Below are 18012 nucleotides of genomic sequence, written 5' to 3' on the forward strand. Positions count from 1 at the left end.
CTCTACAACATAGTCTTACATCTGGTCCACAAAAATCGACCAAATGTCCAAATACTGCTAAAGGGGAACATAACTCTTTAAGATAATCTTTATCAAAGTAACAACAAATTGATGGTCAGGAAATGCCTTTTTCATCCCTATCTCTCAGAGTCCACCAGGCGCAGGACACTCGGAGGAATGAGTGTGAGGGGTTGGGCCCAGAGGGTCCTCTTGCTCTCCTTCAGACACTCAGGTCCTGGGGTGACATGACAGAGCAGGGGACCTGCCTGCCCAGGTCCCTGTCTCTGCCACTGGGCACCATCCCCCATCTGATCACACAAACATCTGAAGCCAGAGGAAAGACTATAAAAAGAAAGCACCGGCATTGAGGGAAACATCCGGCGAGGAAGTGTGCTGAGTCGGAATTGTGTGGAGTCAACAGATTTTTCCTGTCTTGTAGCAAATCTCCCAGCTGCTGTCCTTGCTGCATCAGGGCCAATTCCAGCCGAAACCAAACCACCGAGGAAATAAGTACTTGGCCAAGCCAGGAGGCAGCAGGTAAGCAGCACGTAGCCCCCACAGGCATCTCATGGCCCCTACTGGCTGCCCCTCATCTCTGCAGCCTCTGTGAGTGAGGAAGGGTGAGCCCATCCCAGACACCGGTCCCCTGGGAGGGTGCAGCAGACAGCATCCATCCTCCCACCCTGGGAGGCTTGGTCATGGGGTGACTGTATTGATAGTATTTACACGACCTAGAAGTCCTATAGGACTATCAAGCTGTATTAATAAATACTATCAATACAGTAGTCACCAAGGAAATGACTTCATCCCTGAGGCTCGATTCGTCCCCTGATTACAGAGGTGCTGTAAATTGCCTTTATATCTGTAACTGTCACCTCTCTTTCTCTTGGCCCATAAACGTAATATGAAGGCTCCCCACTAAAGACATGGATATGTGGGCGTGTCCCTTTGGGCAATCCTAGAATTGAAGAGCCCTTAAGAGAACATCAAATCCAACTTCTTGTTATGGATGGATAAACTGAGGCTCTGAATAGTTTGATTCAAACCAGCTATGTAAACTTGAGCAAGTGAGATAATCTCTCAGGACCTTGGTTTCCCCATCTGTAAAATAGAAGCCATCCCATTTCCCTTGTAGTAATGGGGTGAGAATTTCATGATCAATTGTATTCTAAGCCCATAGCCCAGGACTGACGCATAGTAGGTGCACACACAACGCTAACTCCTTTCCCCTTGAAGCAATTTTGCTAAAGGTCATGTAACAAGTGAGTGGCAAAGCTGGGACCAGCTCTCAGAGTTCCTGACTCCTGCATCAGTGCTCTTGCCCTGACAACTTATAGCTTCTTTTTACAAGGATGGCAAGAGGTAGTGTACGGCAGGGGTGAGTCCACACACTCCAGAGTCACACTGGCCTGGATGTGAATTCTTGCTTTATCTCTTAATCTACAGGGACCTTGGGAACCTGCAAAATCTTCACAAGTCTTGGTTTTCTCATTTGTACAATGGGGTGATTGAAGAGAACCCTTTACAGGTGTGGAAGGTTTGAATGAGACGGTGCATGGACCTTGCATCACATGAGGCCTGACTCAGACTCACTGCTTAATAAACATTAGTTGTCATTATCACCCACACACTTGCCACCTCCCTGCTCATTTCTTCACAGCAGCAGAAATGGCTACAGGGGGAAAAAATCCCAAACAAACAGAAAGGACTCCTACGCCTTAAAACCCCTCAGAAGTCTTTCCACCTGCTGGGATGAGGGTCCAGGCCTGTCCCCAAGTGTCCATGGGAGAGAGGGGCCAGGATGGAGACAGCAGGAGACTGGGATGCAGGTAGCAGATTCTGAGCAGCTTTAGGCTGCCTCACTCCAGCTGCACCCTCCATAGGTCTGTTCTTCTGGCCTAGGTTTTGGCCTAAAGTAGGAAGGAAGGAATGTTCAGTCATTCATTAAGTGTTGATTCAGCACCCACTGTGTGCCACGCCCTGTTCTGAGCATCAGTGAGCGAGCAGGGAATGAGACAGGCAAAAATCCCAGCCTTGCTGGAGCTCTTCTTCTATGGATGGATGGACGGCTGCACTGGCTCCACTGAGGTTTACTAAACTCCTCCTGTGTGCCAGGAAATACCTAGGCATGGGAGGAGCAACGAGAATGATATCAATGAACTCATCTTCACTTCTGTCTGCTGAGTGCTTAGAATGTGCCAGGCTCTGTGATAGGCCCCTTTACCTACAGTGTCTCATTTTACCCTCACAATACCCTGTGAGGTGGGTGTTATTTATTACTCCCATTTTACAGATGAGGAAACAGAGTAAGAGGAGGGCTGGAATCACATGATCCAGGTTGGTCTGACTGCAGAGGCCAGGCTGTGAATCCAGTTCCCTATACGGGTAAATGAATGCAAACATAAATGGGCATGAATGAATGGATCTATATAGGAATGTCCTTACCCGTGGACTGGCTGGTTTCTTTTGTAGGAGTGCAATCACAGACACAGATGGCCCGAGTGCGAGGGCTGGAGGCCAGACAGACCCAGAACAGGAGGAAGGGCCTTTGGATCCTGAAGAGGACCTCTCTGTGAAGCAATTGCTAGAAGAAGAGCTGTCAAGTCTGCTGGACCCCTGCACAGGTAGGGACCCCCTAGAGTCACCTTGCCCCATGGTGTCCAGGCTTCAGAGTTGTACTCCAATCCACTGCAGGGAAAAGCCATTCTGTTTCTGTGGAGGAACATCAGCAACATTTAACTTCCCTTTCACCCTTGCAGCCTCAGAAAGTATTTTAAAGACTGGGTTCTACTTTGATTTCTTTTTTAGACAGGGTCTTGCTTTGTCACCCAGGCTGGAGTAGAGTGGCGTGATCACAGGGTGATCACAGCTCACTGCAGCATTGACCTCCTGGGCTCAGGTGATCCTCCCACCTTGGCCTCCCAAGTAGCTGGGACTACAGGTGAGCACCACCACATCTCGCTAAGTTTTGATTTTTTTTTTTTTTGGTAGGGATAGGGATTCACATGTTGCCCAGGCTGGTCTCCAACTCCTGGGCTCAAGCAATCCGCCCACCTCAGCCTCCCAAAGTGCTGGCGTTAGAGGCATGAGCCACCTGTAATCAAAGCCAAAGTAGGCACCCGGCCTACTTTGATTACTCATTTGAAAAATCACTGTAAGAATAGTGAACATGCCAGGCACAGTGGAAGCATCTTATGTACATGATCTCATTTAAGCCTCCAGCCAATCTCCTCAAGTAGATAATTATTACCTTGAATTTACAGATGAGAAAACCGAGGCTCAAAAAAATCGAGTAGCCGTCCCAGAGTCACCCAGCTCACCAGTGATCGAAGGGGAGCCAAACCCTGAGCCAGCCTGTCCTCTATGGACTTCTTACCACTCATTTGCGTCTGGTGTGTTTTAATACCCTTTCGCCCTGGGAACCAGGTCAACTCTTTAACATGCTAACAATTGCAATTAAAACAAAAAGAATTTTGCAGACAAACAATTAGCTTTGACAATAAATACATAATGTGAATTTGAATTCAAGAATCTGCTAGCGCCCCCTGCCCCTGCTATGGACATTGGTCAGCCTTCTTTGGTAACACACCCCACAGCGGACCATCCCTGTGCTGTGGTTTTCTATCTATGTAGTTAACACTGTTTCTCATGTGCTCCATCTGGCTGCAGACACACTGAAGGCACGGCAGGGACTTCTCTCCCTGGTTAAAAAAATATTGCTAATAGTTATTGGGCACTTTCTATGTGCTAGGCCCTGTTCTAAGTACCTCATGAGAAAATCTTATGAGATAGGGACTATTCATTATCCCCACTTCATAAAGGAAAAATGTGAGGGTCAGGGGTGTTTAATAATTTGCCCAAGGTTGTGCAGCTCATGGATAGTTATTAACACAGGCAGTGTGGCTCTAAATTTTAGAGCTGTGTTGTTCAATGCGGTAGTCACTAGCCACATGTGGCTATTTAACTTTAAATGAATTAAAATTAAATAAAATGAAATATTCAGTTCTTCTACCATATCGGCCACATTTCAAGTGCTCAATAGCTATGTATGGCTGGGGGATATAGCTTTGGATTCTATCTCTATTCATCAGCTCTGGCTGGAACCTGTGGGGTCAGTTCCCACACGGTCCTGCTTGCCCATAGCACAAAGGGTACTGAACACAGGAGCACTGTAAGGAGTCGGGGGTAAGGAAAGAGGAGGGGCAGAAAAGCCTTTGCCGCTCACAGGCTGGACTGCCATGGGGAGACTGGGATCTTGCTGCTTCAGATTGCTTCAGATTTGCTGCTTCAGATTCAGATTGCCCCACTTGAGAATGTGACCATGATAATGTTTTACTGGTTGCATGAACTCATTGAACCTCACAACAACTCCACAAGATAAGTACTACTGTCTCACCACTTCCTAAGAGGAAACGGGAGCTTAGAGAGGTTAAGCCATCTTCCCAAGGTCACACACACTGCCCCTAAGCGGCAAAGCTGGGAAATCAAACCCGGGTTGGCCCAGCGCCCACCTGCAGCTAGAACTGGTGGGTAATGCTGGGTGAATTCAGCATCACTTTTCAGCTGTTCTCATACGCCCCAGCGATTTTCTCATTCCAAGCTTCACTCCTTCTGAAGCTCTCTGATCCGTGTACAAGGAAAGGCCTGATTCTACAACACCAAGAGTTCCATCCAACCTTATAGCCTCGGAGTCTCAAGAAACTAAGGTTTGCATTTCCCAGATGTTGAAGGTGAATATTTATGTTCATTCAATCATTCAACAAACATTCACTAAGTCCCAGGCATGGGGCTAAACCCAAGGATCCTGTAGGGCAGGAGCCCAACACTGTCTCACAACCTGCACAGTCCAGAATGCAAGACAGAGATTCATTTATCAGTACAAAAAATGACTACCCGTACTTCAGAATAACTTTTTCAAATTACATAAGTAGTATTTGGTTAATACAGAAAAACAGATAAACAAAAAGAGAATGGATTGCTTTTGCCCAGAGGTAATTTCAGTTAACATTTTGACATATCTTCTTCCAGTCTTTTATTCTGTGCACAGATTTTAAAGTAACTCACTTTAGGCAAACATTAGATAAATGTTAAGTAGATGTTGCGCTTTTTTTTTTTTTAATTTTTTTAAAGACACTGTTTCTTAACTATAAGACTTACAGTTTCTTTCCTCTGGCTTGGTCTCTACCACCAGGCCTGGGACTGGTTTCTTGAAACAGGATTTTCTGTTGAAGGGATGGGAAAAGAAGTGTGACTGTGGCATTGCAAATGTAGGGGCCAGTTTTTTAAATTCCCAGCCACCAGGCTGACTTGCCACCACCACTACCCCACTCCCTCTCCTGGGACAGCCCTTGGACAGGCAGCCCCTCCCCAGCCTGACTCTAGGCCAGGGTTTCCGGCAGCTTGAGAGATGATGTTGAGGAGGATTTGAGGATCGGGGGCCAGCTGATAACAGTGCAGACCTTAGGTAGCCTGGGAATTCCAGAGGCCCCAGCTGGGCACCTGGAATATCCAGAGGGACGAAGGGCCAGCTCTTCGAGAGAGGGTAGGGTGGTGCCATCATAGGGAGGCTTCAAAGTCATCAGACCTGGCATCAAATTGAGGTTTGTTGCCTAGCAGATGTGTGACTTAACTTCTTTCAGCTTCGGTTTCCTCATCCACCAAATGGGAATAATACTCTTGACCTCAAAGGTTTGTGTGGAAGTTAAATAATTATGTAAATTGTTCATCACATAAATACCTAGTATGTGGTCCCTATTATTATGGATAGGAACAAAAGGCAGCGCCAAGTCAGGAACTCCAGCCTCGGCTAAGAAAAGGGATTTTTCCCTCCATCCTCAGCTAGTGGAGCCCTGAGGGGAGAAGGCGCCCTGAGGGGTAAAAATCCTGGATGAAATATAGAAGACACTGAGACTGGAAACACACCACAGCCCAGATTGGGAAATTCTTTAGAAAAAGGCTAATTCCTGCTTCTAGGCCTTCTCCTCCTCCTGCTGCTTCCCCACTCGGTTCGCCCGGGTGTGTCAGTCGACTGCCTTCCTACCCAGGGAGCTTCCCTGTCAGGGCCTCTTCCTTCCTGTCCCCGTCTGGCCACTCTGTCTGTCCCCTGCCATTTCCCTTCCCTCCTTTGTCCACTGCCCTTGCCCTGCCCATTGCCCCACCCTCACCCGCCTGGTCCTTCCCGGAGCCTGGCCCTCACTGTGTCCCCTCCTCCCTACACAGGTCTGGCCCTGGACCGGCTGAGCGCCCCTGACCCGGCCTGGATGGCGAGACTCTCTTTGCCCCTCACCACCAACTACCGTGACAATGTGATCTCCCCGGATGCTGCAGCCACGGAGGAGCCGAGGACCTTCCAGACGTTCGGCAAGGCAGAGGCACCAGAGCTGAGCCCAACAGGCACGAGGCTGGCCAGCACCTTTGTCTCGGAGATGAGCTCACTGTTGGAGATGCTGCTGGAACAGCGCTCCGGCATGCCCGTGGAGGCCGCCTCTGAGGCACTGCGGCGGCTCTCGGTCTGCGGGAGGACCCTCAGTCTAGACTTGGCCACCAGTGCGGCCTCAGGCATGAAAGTGCAGGGGGACCCAGGTGGAAAGACGGGGACTGAGGGCAGGAGCAGAGGCAGCAGCAGCAGCGGCAGTTGCCTGTGAACATACCTCGGACGCCTCTGGATCCAAGAATCAGGGGCCTGAGGGGATCTGGGGACATGAGCTGGTTTCTAAAATCTTATAACTCACTAGCTAGTGGTGGCCTGAGAACTTTAGGGTGACTGATGCTACCCCCACAGAGGAGGCAGGAGCCCCAGGACTAACACCTGACTGACCAAAGCAGCCCCTTGTAAGCGGCTCTGAGTCTTTTGGAGGACAGGGACAGTTTGTGGCTGAGGTAAGTGTTTGCTGGCAAAACATATATAGAGCACAAAGGGTCAGTCCTCTGGCAGAACAGATGCCACGGAGTACCACAAGCAGGAAAGGATGGCCTTCTTGGGTAGCAGGAGTCAGGGGGCTGTACCCTGGGGGTGCCAGGAAATGCTCTCTGACCTACCAATAAAGGAAAAGCAGTGATTCATTCTCCTGTTTGCACCTGTCAAGAGGGAGAAGGGAAGAGTAATAGAGTGAGGGTTCTTTGTCATCCAATCCCTGGCAAGACTGTCACACCGGGCCTGGACAGGCGTGGGGCACCTTGGTACACAGTGACAGGTACACAAATAGCAGACATGTGTGCTCTTAACCCCGTTCCCCTACCACTATGTTACCAACTAATCTGCTTCTCAGCTGCAAAATTAGAGCTAAGAAAGCACAACTATTTATAAAGCATTTCCATGAGCCAGGCACCAGGCTTTACAATAGGATTTAATTTGATTTTCCAACAGTCCTGGGAGGGAGGTATGATTAACCCCATTTCACAGACATTGATATGGGGCTTGGAGAGGTCAAATGGCTTTCCCAAGATCAAGCAGGGAGTACAGCCAGAGCCAGGATTTGGACCCGGGCTGGCCCAACACCAAAACCCAGGCCTTCAACCTTGACACCAGCCTGCCAACCAAGGAGAGGAGAAGGAAAGGCCCTGGAGGTGAGCTGTTGGCAGCAGTGAACTTGCCCGACAGAGCGCCCTCGGGAAACACTGTTGAAAGGAACATTTCCAAAGTCACGCAGGCCCGCACCTCTCTACATTTCCAAGCACAAGGCAAAAGGAACTTGGATCTGAACTGATGCAGGCCCCTGTTCTTTCTGAGCAAGTAGCTCTTCAAGTGCAGATGTCATCTTTCGGGACCCCATTTGCCGGTAAACCTTCCTCTGTTATTGCAGGTTTAGGCTTGTGAATCCCAGAGGACACTGTGTGAACTGGGTCTATGAAATCCGCACTGACAGCAGCCAGCCTTCCAGGGGATGGAGGAGGGAAGAAATAGCCGATATTTTCCCAAGGTTCAGCTTTATAATTTTCTTGGAAATTTCCGAGCAGCCAATCAGCTAGCTTCTAAATAGCGTGGGTCTCTCCTGGACACTGCAGGCAAAAGTTCCTCTATCTGCTCCTCTTTTTGTCCTTTCTTGGAGCTCAGTGCTCATGTTCACTGTTCACAGAAATGGGCCAATTATACTCCCAACTAGGGATAATAGGCCTCATACATACTTGGAATACAGTGTGGTGTCATTATTCCATTATTCCATTTTACAGATGAAGAAAATGAGGCTCCCCAAAGTTATGAGTTTCCGGGGCAGAGTCTCTGGGTTTCTCCTCACCTCACTCTAGGCCAGAGCGATCTCCTTACAGAATCTGTGATTTTCAGGCTGGATCCCAGAACTGTTGGGTTCTGTGGGCCAGTGAGAGAAGCTGGGGGAAACCAAGCAGGTAGACAGGGTCTCCAGCCTGACCAGCCAGGTGCCTGCCACAAAGCAACGCTTGATAAATACCTGTTGAATTGATGTATGAATGAATAAATGTGTCAGTAAATGCTTCAGAGGCCCCTTTTATCCATATTGGAGCTCCAGGTAGGACTTCATTAGAAAAAATGATTGTTATGCAAAAGCAAAGTCTGAGAACCACAGTACTAGAGTAGACCATGGTGACCTCCCAGTTACCAGCAGATTTTCAGTGCTGAGCAGATGTTGGGAGGGTAGAGAGAAGACAGTGGGCATGGGGAGATGACCTGAGGAAGCTGGAATTATAGGTGGCAACTGGATCACTAGACACATGGGACCATTGCATCATTCTAGTTCAAAAGCTATAAATCTGTACTCCTTGGGCTCCCTGAATACTAGGTAAAACTTTGTGTCTAGGCATTTTTTTTTTTAGGCAGAAGATACAAAATTCTCATCAGATTCTCTAAAGGAAACTTTGACCTTTAAAAGGTTACGCAGCATTGCTTTACGATACTATCTAAACATCCACAGACATGGGCAATTGTCATAAGGAGTCTGAACTTTATCTATTTCAACTCTTCATTTTATAGCCAAGAATATAGAAAGAAACGGCAGATGACTTGCCTAAGGCCACCTGACAGGTTTGTGGGGGAGAGCTTTCCAAATTAAGATGACATTTAACTGAGTGGTTGCTCAAATCAGGATTTGGATCTGGGATTTAGTATGGTGGTCTTTTTAATACGTCAAAGATTCTTAATCTGACGTCCTTGGTTGGACTTCAGGATCTATGAACCTGCTGAACTGCATGCAAAATTGGAAGGATGTGCATTTTTTCTATGGAAAGAAGTAGGTGCTTAGATCAGATTCTCAAAGAGATTTAGGGTCCAATTAAGATTAGGAAGCACTACAATCCTCTAGGTCAGCCCTCAGCCCTGCCTTCCCTGCAGAACCTGGAGAACTCATGGGTAGAGCTGCTCCTGTTCTGAACTTTGATCAGAATGGGGGTGTACGTACGTGAGGGACAGTGTTCTCTCCTGCACCATGTATCCCCTCCTGATGAGCTGATACCGGCACTTTGCCTGATAACAGGCTCAGAGTGAGACCGTGTCTATGGTGACAGAACCGGGTGTGCTGAACAGGAAGGTTACAGAAACTTCTTGACATCAGCCAAGATGTCAAAGCTGAGACTTTGGACATGCTCAAAACAGTTTCCACCAAGATGGGCTCTGTCCCCTGGGAGACTGAGGGAGCAGGCGAGCCAACAAGCACTCAGGTAAATGTTGTCTTAATTTGGAAAGCATAGAGGCATAGAGGGACTTTTTTTTTTTTTTTTTTTTTTAAATCAATAGTCAGCCGTTCTCCAGCACCAGGAGTGCAATGCAGTACTCACTCAGAGCCTGGGGGCAGCTCAGAGATTGACAGGCAGCTGCCTTGTCTGTCACCCAACTTCAGTTGGGCAGCTCACTGACCCTGCCTCTTCTCTGGCTGAAATAAGAGTGATGTGGCAACCACTACCCTTGAAACTCTGGAGAGAACCAAATCCCGCAAAAGAGAGGACAGGAGGAGGGAGAAGGAGAAGCCTGGCCTGGTACATAGTGTGTACCTAGAGAATAGATAAGTATTTTCTAGCTCCTACTAAATTTTGGGTACGATGGCGGAGTAGTAGGACATGATCGGAAACACTCATGCAACAAACATTTTGTATTTATTGAACAATTACTGAGTGCCAGAAGTAGCACAGGGAACCGTGTGTGTGTGTGTGTGTGTGTGTGTGTGTGTGTGTGTGTAGGTGGTGAGTGGGGGGCAATACAGAATTATTCATTCAAGTTATTTAAAATTATTCATTCAAATTACTTACAGTGCCTACTATGTGCTGGGTAGGCTTGGTGCTGGGCACTGGGTGGGGCGGGGGGTTGTTGAATGTATATTTACTGAACACCTGAGTGTCGCACACTATATTAGCACTAAAGATATAGTGAACCAAATAGCCTTGTTCTCATCATAGTGTCAGGACTCCCTGAAAACAGCATCTCCGGATAGGGAAACTGAGGCAGTAGAGCTTCCCACAGAGGTCTCATTGGTGAGGACGCCAGGCTTTAACCCAGCATCCTGACCCAGGCTGGCCCTGCTGATGGGAGCCACCTCCCTCTCGTCCTCTCACACTTCCTCTGGGGCACTGATGATGAGTCATTAATAACAGAATTTTAATGGCAAAAGCACAGCAGTCCTCAGCTCTGCCAATGAAGCCCATCCCCCTGGTGCTGGATCAAGACCGCAGTGACTAACAGCCAAGGATTTTTGGTCCCTTGACAACACCTTTCTCACAACTCTGCCATCCTTCTCTTTCCACAGGAGAGGCCCTTCCTTTTTAAATTGGAGAGCTTAAAAATATCCTACCCCTAACCTTTGGTACCCCAAATTGAATCAGTATTTAGCTCAGTAGTGACTGAATGGGAGGGAAAGCCATTCAGGGAGGGCTGCATGTGGCCTTCACCACAGGACCCCGAGTGTCCAGACTGTGAACCAGCCCTTGGCCCCGGCTATGGCTACAAAGCAGTAGTCAGAAAATCCAAAATGACCACAGAGGGGAGGAGGCTGGGGAGCGGCTCCACAGGGAGGGCACACGGTGACACTTCATGCAGAGGGTGCCCCAGGAAGGCTCAAAAGCAATCTGTAGGGAAACAGGCTCTGGGCTCAACTCAGTGAGGGAAAACATTGGGTTAACCGAGTTCTTTACTGGAGGACTTCTTGGAACCTCAAATATGCTGATGTATATTGTGAATCTATAAAAAGGGGACGTCTGGTACAGCGTTTCCCAAACTTATTTAACCACAGAAACCTTTTTTTGTTTGTTTTTTGGCAGAGAGCTTAGTGCACGCACAGCTTAAAACCCTGAGTTTGAAACCTCAGGTTTCCTACCCTGCACGGGGGGCCTTGCGCTCAGTGCTGGGGACACTGGAATACAAAGATAAGATCCCTGCTCCCAAGGAGTGCCATCTGTGGAAGGTGGCCATGTGCAGGGTCCACTAGCGGTGAGCCAGTGTGCAGGGAAGCCCTGAAAAGGAGGCAGGGAGCAGGTGAGGAGCTGGAGCTAGAGGACACTTGGGCTCCCCAGGTGAAAGGGAGGTGCTAGGAAAGTGTGGCAGGACAACTTAGAAGTTGGGAGAGGTGGGGTGGGAAGCAGAGAGGGAAACGCGGACAACTTTCCTCCCTCAAATCTTCTTGCCTTTGAATTGGCCAAGCTGGTTGGTCTCCACTCAAACAGTCACGGGATTGTGAGGAGTGGGCCCTCTATCCCTCCCAGCCCCCACCCTCAACCACATCTATGCTATTCAACTTGGGCGAACATCCAGAAGCGAGGGAATAGCTATTCACAAACTCAGTAATTGGACTCATTAGCGTTGACTCAGAAATCTTTTTTTTCCCTAAGTCTCTCTCTTGGAGAAGCTTTTAAGATCCTTTAAATTGGTTAATGGAGAGTTTAGAGATGAGGACGGAGCCTTAGCTTTCAGCTCCCCCTGCCCGTCTCCCTGGCTCTTCCCAACATACTCAAGGGCAAGAGTGATGATATAATCCAATATCTGTTTTATTAAACACCTAGACATTTCTGGCACACGTTTCCCAAACGGGGACCTCAAAATCACACTCTCCAGCTCTAGGACTCCTAGCATTCAATCTACATTTACTCTTCCAGGACTAGGACAGTCATAATGCTTTCACATAAAATTGCAGTCTGAACTGATGGACAAGAACCCTAGGCCAGGAGTCAGGAGGCCCAGGTCCTCATCCTGGCCCAGCGACTCATAAAGTCATGCAACCATGAGCATCACTGCCTCTCGGGCCAAAGTGAGCACAAAGGTCCTCTCTGTGGTGAAATGCCCTTGCATTTGTCTTGTAAGGTAGGAAGGCAGACACCATTGCCTTTGGTATACAACTGAGGAAGTAATATAGAGTCAGGTCACTGCTTCAAGGTGACATGGCCAGACAAGTGGCAGAGCCAGACCTGGGTCTTCACATACTTTCCTCTTCTTGATGGTACTGGCGCAGGTGCTTAGGGTTTAGGGGAAGGTGGGTGGGGAACCGGCCTCTTCTTCGGGACTCAAGTTGTGATATCTCTCTGAGAACCCACAGGCTCCATCTTTAGGGCTGAGGTGAGAAGTTCTGAAAGTCAAGCAGACACATCCAGGCATTTGGGCAAGAAACGTCTTCCTTCCAAATCAAAGGTGAAATGAAAATGATTATGAGCCCACGGGGGATGAATAGAGGTGAGTGGTGGAGCTAGTCTTGAGGATGGCCTAATTCAGTATTTTTAAGTGCCAGCCATTCACAGAACCGCCCCTATGATTTTTGCTCCCTCTCTGGACCTGTGCCCCCTTTTACGTTGTTTTTCTTTAAACTGATTCACTTTTTTTTTTACAGTTAGCTTTATCCTAGACAGAACATCTGCCAAACTACACAGCTCAATATGCTCGTCATATTTTTATATTATACATTAAATATGTAACTACTGAAATAGAAAATATTAATTTGAATACCACCTAAAATCTTCTTGTGAACCAGGGATACACACATCAGACACTGGCAAACAGCAGTACAGGATTAAGTGTGAGAAAACCAAGGCATAGGAAGGGAGAAGGTAAGTTATTTGCTCAAAGACAAAGGCTAAGGTGAGCACAAGGGTCTCTGGACCCTTCAGTAGGGCTTTTCATAGGTCACTGAATGCATCCTTTGGTGCACAGACCAGAAATGACTGTGGATGCATCCAAGGCTCATCTGTGAGGCTACCAAGTGCGGGGGAAGATCAGTCACTTACTAGCCATGTACGTGAAATTGCTTGGGAACCTAAACTCCTGCTGTAATTTCTACCTGGAAAGGGTTACTGATGCTTTATTTTTGTTATCCAACCTCCTGCTCCCTCTGGCCCCTAAGAGGCACCACGGACTATGTTTTATCTCACCTTAGCCAAAACCTAGTCTTACAACACTCCCTTCCAGTGGGTAGGGGGGTGGGAGGATAGCCCTGCTGGAGGATTCCAGGCTGGCTCCAAGATGCCCACTTCTGCAGAGGAGGCCAAGGTTCCCTGTGCTCGAGGCATGTGGTAGACGCGAGGTTCCTGCTAGCAGGGTGTTCAAGCTGCAGAGGGAGGGGCTGGAGAAAGACTTCAGTCCTGTAACTGTCAGGTCGCTGGGCCCTGGGGCTACAAGAAGAGGTGAGAGCAACTCTTACTCATGCTGTACATTCTTGGACTCCGACTTTGGAGCCAGCACTTCTTCAAGGACTTGGTTCCCCAGGCATTGTTAACTCCCAACCCCAGTGACTCATGAGTGAGCAGGGCTCTCAGAGCCCTAGAAGGGTAATTCAGGCAATCTTGGGATATTGTCTCTCCTACAAAATCATCAGAGCAGCTATCACTTGTTCAATACCTACTGTGCTGTCAGGCTGTGCTAAGTCCCTTAGAGTCATCTCATTTAACCCTATGACAATCTAATGAGTTAGGTGCTACCATTACCTTCATTTTTAGAGGTGAAGAAACTGAGGCACAAAGCCATGGAGTCCAAGTTTAGTGACAGTGGGGGTTAAAACTCAGGTTTGACTGGGCGCAGTGGCTCACACCTGTAATCCCAGCACTTTGGGAGGCCGAGACGAGTGGATCGCCTGAGGTCAGGAGTTTGAAACCAGCCTGGCCAACATGGTGAAAACCCGTCTCTACTAAAAATACAAAAAATTAGCCGGGTATTGTGGTGGGTGCCTGTAATCCCAGCTACTCGGGATACTGAGGCAGGAGAATCGCTTGAACCTGGGAGGCAGAGGTTGCAGTGAGCTGAGATCGTGCCATTGCACTCCAGCCTGGGCAACAAGAGTGAAACACTATCTCGAATAAAAATTAAAAAAAAAAAAAAACAACTCAGGTTTGTCTGACTCCAAACGCCGCATTCTTTTTTTTTTTTTTTTGAGATGGGGTCTCGCTCTGTTGCCCAGGCCGGAGTGCAGTGGCGCGACCTCGGCTCACTGCAAGGTCCGCCTCCCGGGTTCACGCCATTCTCCTGCCTCAGCCTCCTGAGTAGCTGGGACCACAGGCACCGCTAACCACGCCCGACTGATTTCTTTTTGTATTTTTAATAGAGACGGGGTTTCACTGTGTTAGCCAGGAGGGTCTCGATCTCCTGACCTCGTGATCCGCCAGTCTTGGCCTCGCAAAGTGCTGGGATTACAGGCATGAGCCACCGTGCCCGTCCCCAAAAGCTGCATTCTTAGCCACCACTGGGGTTGGAAATGATTAGGAGACCAGAGACTACTGCTATCTACTACTCTGTCACAGAGTACTGAGCTCACGGAATGAACCTGTTGGCTTGGACTTGGGTCTGTACCTGCAGCCTCCATGGAAAAGAGGGCTTGCAGCCTCTCCTGGGCGGCCTCATTTCCCAGAGCTGCTGACTGCCGGTAACATCTCAAGGCCTCTCGCAGATTCCTCTGCACACCAAGGCCTTTCTCATAGCAAATTCCAAGGTGGTACCTGCTCTGTGAGTCCTAAGGAGAAAATGGACAAACTGATACACACATGCAAGAATGAGGAACTGAAACGCTAAGGCAGGAGGAAAGTGAAGTCAGGCATGCTGGGACTTCATCCATGCAGGAACAAGACCCAGCCTTGGCCCGTCCCATAACAAGGGATCTCAACTATGAAACGCCAGAGGCTCAGAGCTCACCCAACACAAAGCAGAGGGGGATCCCTCCACCCAGGGAGATTCCAGCCAGGGCAGTGTGGAGGCTTCTCTTGCACAGGGTGGCTGAAAGCATGCACAAGGAAGACTATAGGAAACAGCCCAGTTACAGGAAACCTGGGAGTCGGGCTCCTACGTTGCCCTGAAATAGCAAGGAGGCGAGGGTGGAGGGTTGTCTTCCCAAAGACCCTGTGCCTTCCTGAATCTCTGCCTGGGAGGGCTAACAGAAAAAGCAATTCTTCTCTAAAAAGCTATGCTCGGCCTGGGCGCAGTGGCTCACACCTGTAATCCCAGCACTTTGGGAGGCCAAGGTGGTCAGATCACGAGGTCAGGAGTTGGAGACCAGGCTGCCCAACATAGTGAAACCCCGTCTCTATTAAAAATACAAAAAAAATTAGGCAGGTGTGGTGGTATGCACCTGTAATCCTAACTACTCAGGAGGCTGAGGCAGGAGAATCGTGTGAACCCAGGAGGCGGTGGTTGAAGTGCACCAAGATCACGCCACTGCACTCCAGCCAGGGCAACAGTGCAAGACTCCATGTCAAAAAATAAAATAAAATAAAATAAAGCTATGCTGTTTGCCCCAGCTCTGGATCCTCGATTCTCTCTCCTCTCACTGAGAACTATGCTCCTGGTAGGAATAGGCTCAGGCAGGTAGAGGTAGAGGCTGGGTGTCCAGCTGCACAGCCAGACTGTCTGTGCTCCCATCACAGCTCTACCATTTACCAGCTGTGTTAACTCAGGCATGTGACTCTAACTCATGGTGCCTCAGTTTCCTCACCTATAAAGTGGGATACTAGTAGCACCTACTTTATTAGGTTGTTGCAAGGATTAAATACACTATATGAAAAGTGCTTACATTCACTATATGAATCATATTCACTCTCCCAATTAAAAAAACAAAACAGGCCAGGTGTGGTGGCTCATGCCTGTAATCCCAGCACTTTGGGAGGCCAAGGAGGGCGGATCACGAGGTCAGGAGATCGAGAACATCCTGGCTAACACGGTGAAACCTTGTCTCTACTAAAAATACAAAAAAATTAGCCAGGCATGGTGGCGGGCACCTGTAGTCCCAGCTACTTGGGAGGCTGAGACAGGAGAATGGCCTGAACCCAGGAGGCGGAGCTTGCAGTGAGCCGAGCCTGCACCACTACACTCCAGCCTGGGCGACAGAGTGAGACTCTGTCTCAAAAAAAAAAAAGAAAAGAAAAAAGAAAAAAAACCGAAACAAAACAAAACATTATTGACTCCCAACCATGGTCCCATTTCTCTTCTACCCTCCGCAGTCAAATTTCTGGGAAGAGTTGTCTACACATTCTCCCCCTACTTCTATAACACACGGCAGACTCATGCCTACAGACCAGGTTACAACATAGCAGTGGACACACGTGAGGCCAAAACACCACCCCTGCATCGCTGCTCAGTACCAACCCAGAAAGACACAATTCCCTGTGGGGTGGAAGAGTGTCAGGTCTGAGTCCCAATACAGTGTCACATAGCAGGTGACAGATATCCTTTTGTGCATTTCTCCTGCTAGCATGCTGGTCTGATTATCTGGTGGATACTTGGTGGCATTGGTCCCCTTTGGACAGCTACTACAGATACTTTGGGCAACACAGAGTAGACAAGGAAAAGCATTCTGATGCCCAGGAGTTCAATGAAGCTATCAGTGTGTTGGCCAGAAAACAAAGGAAGCAGCAGTCCCCTATGTAGGGAGATTACAGTTCACGCATATATTGCTTGATTTAATCTAAGACTCCTGGTCCTTCAAGATGCAACTCAAAAGATACACTGGTCAAATACACTTGAGGAATACAGCGAATTACAGATGGCCTTTTCAGTGATCTACAGTGACATAAAGCTTTGAGACTTCCTGCATGAACTGTTTAACTCAGTACTTCCCAAACCCATCTAACCATTTTTTCCTCTTACGACTTATAAACATCCCAGAGAACTAATGCTTCATGGAACACATCTGAATTGTCTGAATGCCAGTGACCCCAGTTCACAAACAACCAGACATCCCCACCCACCCCAAACTGAGCAGTGTTCCCTGTTTACTGTCTCCACCTGATGCGTCTTCTGATTTCCCTGAGTTACCATCACTTGTAATGATGCGTTTTTCATGTGTACAGGTCACACAGCACTGTCACACCTGTTAGTTATCTCGGTTAGATTTTGATCCTCACAACCACCCTGTGAAGTAGTGGACACGTAAGGCAAGCATTATTATGCTGATTTTACAGAGGAGGAAACAGGTTTGAATCAAGAAGTGAGCAGGCCCAGTACTGTGCTGGTAAATGTTGAACAACTGGCTCTCGGGGAGGGAAAAAACTCTGCTTTGTGGCATTTAGCAATTCCTGTGGTGAAAATATTCCCACCATAGCAGATTTTAAGCTGCCAACAGCTCTCACAGCCTGGTGCAAGCCAGCTCCGGCGTTCTACTGCAACTGCCCAAGGGTCACACAGTAAGTCAGTGACAGCTAAGGCTTGAAGCCAGGCCAAGGCTCCTATCAAACAATCTCCTCAGCACAGAAGAACTCAGTACCAGTTCCAAAATCCCTTCTCTTATCAGGCTTCATCCCCAACATGCTTGCCCACTAGAGAGCTCATACCCCATTGTTGGCTGCAAGCCAAAGATATTTCACAGCTCTTTTCTCATCCAGGTAGGGCTCCTTGGTGAAAAGCACCCCGAGGAAAGCTTGGGCCTGTGGTCAAGGAGGAAGGAAAAAAAGGCACCTTGGTCACTTTCGGGCTCCACAAGCCCCAGAGACCTTGGACAGACCCTGCCAATGGCACTCACCTCTCTCAAGCCTGAGTCTGCAGCTTGCTTCACCATGGACACTGCCCTCTGCTGCTCAGGGTTCCACGAAGAGGCTGGGTCTCGTAGTAGGCACCTGGCATAGCGGTACTGAGCCAGGCTGTGGCCCTGGCTG

The 18012-nt window shown here is 48.6% G+C and overlaps 2 protein-coding genes across 3 annotated transcripts in view; one reads left to right on the forward strand and one right to left on the reverse strand.

Moving 5' to 3' along the window:
• The window catches only part of PCDH12 (protocadherin 12), a 32704-nt gene extending 24239 nt beyond the window's left edge, over positions 1 to 8465 (forward strand). Inside the window, exons 4-6 of one of the 2 annotated variants that reach the window (XM_011973673.1) lie at positions 440 to 537; positions 2473 to 2624; positions 6220 to 7063. In XM_011973673.1, coding sequence (XP_011829063.1) covers positions 440 to 537; positions 2473 to 2624; positions 6220 to 6644 — 675 coding nt within the window. In that variant the 3' untranslated portion in view covers positions 6645 to 7063. Of the gene's footprint in view, positions 1 to 439; positions 538 to 2472; positions 2625 to 6219 lie in introns of both variants that reach the window. The other variant, XM_011973666.1, reaches the window with a different exon arrangement.
• Positions 8466 to 10046: 1581 nt separating this feature from the next.
• The window catches only part of KIAA0141 (KIAA0141 ortholog), an 18826-nt gene continuing 10860 nt past the window's right edge, over positions 10047 to 18012 (reverse strand). The window contains exons 8-11 of the mRNA XM_011973881.1: positions 17880 to 18009; positions 17692 to 17784; positions 14723 to 14882; positions 10047 to 13551 (exon numbers count right to left, since the gene is read on the reverse strand). Of these exons, the coding sequence (XP_011829271.1) occupies positions 13313 to 13551; positions 14723 to 14882; positions 17692 to 17784; positions 17880 to 18009 (622 nt within the window). The 3' untranslated portion in view covers positions 10047 to 13312. The remainder of the gene's footprint in view (positions 13552 to 14722; positions 14883 to 17691; positions 17785 to 17879; positions 18010 to 18012) is intronic.

This window comes from Mandrillus leucophaeus, unplaced genomic scaffold (assembly GCF_000951045.1).
Source record: "Mandrillus leucophaeus isolate KB7577 unplaced genomic scaffold, Mleu.le_1.0 Scaffold1003, whole genome shotgun sequence".
Lineage (NCBI taxonomy): Eukaryota > Metazoa > Chordata > Mammalia > Primates > Cercopithecidae > Mandrillus > Mandrillus leucophaeus.